We start from the raw sequence: 4,708 nt of genomic DNA on the forward strand, positions 1-4,708 counted from the left end.
CTCCCTGGTGGACACGTGATGCCTTTTGGACACTATCTATGGGGTGACATCATCGTGCTAGTATTATTGCTTAAGAAGAAGAAACTAACTGAGTCATATATGCGAGTGATTTTGCGACAATAAACACTCCACAGGAGCCCCATGTTTCCAGCCTGTGTCCAGTTTCTAACTTTATTTTTCATCATTCAATCCTCAGTAGTGCTACTTGCTGCTGCCGGATAAACAGGCATCAGAAAATACAAATTCAAATCGGCATCTGTTTGAGATTAAAATGGAGCACCAGCAACAAAATAAAGACACTTAGGTTTCTTTGACTTTTATTGCAAATTCAGATACAAAAGTGTTGTAAGACAGTACAAAATACAATGCAAACTAGCAAAAGAGAAAGAGACATTGTCTGTCGAGCTTACAGAGCCGGAAGCCAAAAATAAAAACCTAACACTTTAAAAATAAAATACATCATTTTCCAGTTCAGCCTTTTCTCCAATAAGAAAATTAAAAAAAAGAAACAAATACACATTTTGCTAAATAGTTTAGATGGCACAAAAAGAGTCATATACACAAAACAAACATTTAGATAAGATAAATAATGATTAGAGCATGAACCATGTCATTTAAGTACCACACGGTTGAAACAAGAGGCAGGTATATGCTGAGCTATAAGGTTAGCATGCCAAATAATTAATCATCAATAAAATTAAAGATAATAAATAAATTAAGTCGACTGGGTCAGAGGGGCGAGGGGTGTTGGACACCGGCATCGTGGGGAACATTGACAGAGGTCAAAGGGCATTTCCTGTAGCTGTCAGACACATGCTGGTGGATGCTAAGTGTAATGTCAGCTGTGGACACAAAGACAAACACGAATTTGAGGAAAGGGTTGAGTCCAAGGCACAGATGGTAAAAGGAGATGTCTCGTAATGCAATATTTCTGCTTCAAAGCAAAAATAGTTGGCAACACAATGAGCAACACTTGTGTAATGGAACCTTCATTTCCTATAATATCCCGAGATTTATAAAGCTTTAATATCTACAATCACAAATAATTACCCCAACCCTCCCCGCCACCCTCATAAACCCGCGATACAAATTGAAAATGGACATGAAAAAAAATCATACATATACAGTACCTACTGAAATATGGACAATCAGCAATCCTCACAGAGGATTTTAATTTTTCACTTTTCTAAAAATATATATTTATATCTAGTTTGTAAGGCACAAAGCAAGCCAATCAAAAGTCCGGCTCTTCTTTTCAAGTGTCTGTTTTGTTTGGTTGTACATTACTGAAGCCATAGTCTGCCAGAGGCCCTGGTCTCAGGGTCGGGTCAGCTGGGTGTAAACCGGAGCCTGGTCCCAGTGTTGAGGGCTGTTCTGCGGGATTGATGGGACCCCCGAATTGTCGGCTATGGGCGTGTACATGGGTCGTTGGCTGGGGCTGCCCATGTAGCTGAAAGTTGAGTACAGACCTGAGCCCTGGCCAGCTCCAGCATGGCTAAAGTAGGAGTTGCCACCCTGGTGCTCGCTGTACTCATACTGCTGCGACTTGGAGATGACCGGGTAGGATGTGGGGCTGTAGTGCTGCAAGTTGAATGGGCTGTAGGTGACGTGCTGGGGAGAACCCTGCTGCTCGCTGAAATGACTTGGACTCAGCTGCTCAGTCTTGATCTGGGTTCTGTGTTGGCCTGCCTCTGAGCTGCTGCTGCTGCTGCTGCTGCCCAGCGTGGTCAAGGTGTGTTGCTGCTGCTGGCTTTTCGCCAGCCAGGCAGCGCTGGCCCCACCCGCCTGTGGACTGACGGGCGCGCCTGTGCTGATGCTGTAGCTGCCGGTGAAGGTGACGGACGTGGTGTTGCCAGCGGAGCCTGGATGACCGTTTGGCGGAAGGTACTGGTCGAACTCGTTCACATCAAAGGTCTCGATGTGGGAGATGACGTCACTGCTCAACTCGCCAATGTCTACATCGCGGAAGTCGATGTTGAGCTGACGCCCGACCGGCCCATCCGCAAGAGATCGGAGGCCTCCTTCACGCTTAAGATCCATCTTGCCTGAGTTGACATCAGTCTTCGGGGTGGTGGGAGGAGTCGGGGGACCCTGAGAGCCTAGAAAAATAATTTGGGATAAGAAGAAGTGTTATTTTATGTGACTCATCTCAGCCAAACACTTTCTAAATACTTCAGTTTCAACCTCAGTAACTCTAGCGGTCCAGAAGTTAAGCTCCCAAAATAAATAAATCCACAACTACGTAACAAGTGAGTTGCTTTTCTCTCTTAAAAATCAAGTATTGTATTTGTGGAACATCTCAGCTGTTGTGGAAGAAATTTCCGTGGGATTAGATTAAGTTTTGTTTTTCTTTGTTATTTTGATTTTCATTGATAATTAAAGACAATTGCCGTAATACAAATTAAGAGGCATTCTTGACTGGCTAATTGAAAACAAAACAATATGTTGGACTGTGGACTGACTAAATTCAAACCATAGTAACACAGGACTACGTCACCATCATTTAAGATAAAATCAAAGCAAATAAAAATGGTTGTGTCACTTCTTCATGTCTACATCACTGAGCCTTCCAGTCACTGTATCCTCACCTGAGTGCTCGCCAGGTGAATGCACCTCTCCCATGCTGGACGCAGGTGAGTCCGCCTGCTGGAGAGCCTTGAAGATTGCGTTCGGGGAAATGTGTGTAGGTTCGCTGCCGTCCTCCGACTCACTCTGCCCGTTTTTCACGGACTTCCTCCGCCGCGGCTGATACTTGTAGTCCGGGTGATCCTTCTTGTGCTGCACGCGGAGCCGCTCTGCCTCTTCCACAAACGGACGCTTCTCGCCTTCATTGAGAAGTCTGCATGAAAATAAAGTCTTAAATCTTGCGCAAAGGATCTAGGTTTCAGTTTACAGATGAACGCCACTTGCATGCGTAAAAAGATAAAAGAAAATGGTGACACTCACCTCCAGAGTTTCCCCAAAGTTTTGCTGAGCTCTGCGTTGTGCAGGTGCGGGTACTGATCCGCCAGTTTCCTCCTGGCTGCCTGGGCCCAAACCATAAACGCGTTCATCGGTCTTTTCACGTGTGGCTTGTTCTTGGATGATCCATTTACGCGCACAGGCATTGGCACCAGGGTCCAGTCGTAGCCCTTGAGCACCTGGGACACCGCCTCGCGGATGCAAGCGGGAAACTTATCGTCCTCGTCTTTCTTGAAGTCGACCATCACGCCGTCGGCTAGAAGCAGCCCGTTCTCGGACGGCCGGGTGTTCTCCGTGTCAGAGCTGGACCCTGACGGGCACGGAGAGCCCGCGGAGTCCTCGGACATGCTTGGGCTTGGGGCTTCAGAGAGACACTTGTCTTGTTCCTCCGACATCTTCAGGTAGGGGTCGAGGAGATTCATACGAGAAATGGTGTGGTGCCAAACTACGCGTGAAATAAAAAAAAATAAAAATAAGGGGGAGAAAAAAAATCAGCTTTCTCTCACCAGATCAAAACCTTTCAATTGTCTTTAGAGCGTTGGAGATGACTAATGCAAAGTCTTTAAAAGAAACGGGGTGCTGCAGCTCCTCTGTGGCTCCCTGTGCCGTGCGTAACAGCTTTACGCACGAGTCTCTCACTCCAAAGAACGACGGGTTACACTCTAGTTCTGCGTCCTGAAATGCAAAAATATTCAGTCTGGTCTGCCTTTGACTCTGTGGAAAGAGAAAGTGCTCCTTCTGGTCTCCAAGTAGAATCCCCAAGTTGTGCGAGCGCTTTTGAACTGCGGACGGCTCGCCTGCAGAATTTATAAGCTGCCGTGCAGCAGGGGAGAGCCCGAGCCTCATTGGCTGTCAGACGTGACGTCAAAGTGAAGGAATCTGAGCTTGGAGACGCACGCACCGTCACACAAACTTATATCCTGCAGGGATTTCCATCTGTCGCGGACATACAGACTTTGCTTTTATAATAACTTCACATCAATTTTCTTAAAGTTCCAATTGATCTCTAGCAATACAAAATCAGTTCCAAGCATCACAGTCCATTTGAATGTTTTAATATTTTGATATCCAGACGCAGTCGCTCCACTTTTTTTCAACGGTTCCTCCATGTTGCCAACAGGGGGAGACAGAAGTCTAAGAACCCTCTGGACGGCGGCAGCCTGGAGCAGCTCGACTGCAAGTCCTTCAATGACCATCAAATCTCAGAGCCAGGGTTTTTATCGCTCATCTCATTTCCAACAACAGAGTAAATATCCAGTGAAAGGCGCGTTTGCTCCATTCCAATTTGCTCAACTCTCAGCATCCGGACCATGATTTTAGCAAATGTTGATCGTTAAAATTAGAGAAGGTTGAGTTACCCAGTGGTTTAACATAATGTCGTTCCAAAATTGAACTGAAAAATACTCTCCATTAATCTAATTATTTTTGTCCAACTTTCCCTATGATGGGTTTATTTATTTTTTTGTTCTTTCCAAGTCTGACTCATCAAAAGAGCAGAAGCCCGTATTTGCAGCAAGAAATAAGGCACCTCAAGTTGTACACTTGATGGTTTTATATATATATATATATATATATATATATATATATATATATATATATATATATATATATATATATATATATATATATATATATATATATATATATATATATATATATATACTGTGTATACACGTTTACAATTGGCCACTAAAGGTCATGAAGTTTATACTGGAAAAATGTAACTGATTGGCTACGCTGTTCTAAA

At 44.4% G+C, this 4,708-nt stretch overlaps 1 protein-coding gene across 1 annotated transcript; it reads right to left on the reverse strand.

Moving 5' to 3' along the window:
• Positions 1-350: 350 nt before the first annotated feature.
• On the reverse strand, positions 351-3,725 carry sox9a (SRY-box transcription factor 9a). Its single transcript, XM_053870015.1, has 3 exons — positions 2,947-3,725; positions 2,589-2,839; positions 351-2,099 (listed from the first exon to the last, which is right to left on the reverse strand). Exons 1-3 carry the CDS (start codon positions 3,381-3,383, stop codon positions 1,318-1,320), a joined length of 1,470 nt encoding a protein of 489 aa, XP_053725990.1. The 5' UTR covers positions 3,384-3,725; the 3' UTR covers positions 351-1,317.
• Between the last annotated feature and the right edge of the window lie 983 nt (positions 3,726-4,708).

Source organism: Synchiropus splendidus, chromosome 1 (assembly GCF_027744825.2).
Source record: "Synchiropus splendidus isolate RoL2022-P1 chromosome 1, RoL_Sspl_1.0, whole genome shotgun sequence".
Classification (NCBI taxonomy): domain Eukaryota; kingdom Metazoa; phylum Chordata; class Actinopteri; order Syngnathiformes; family Callionymidae; genus Synchiropus; species Synchiropus splendidus.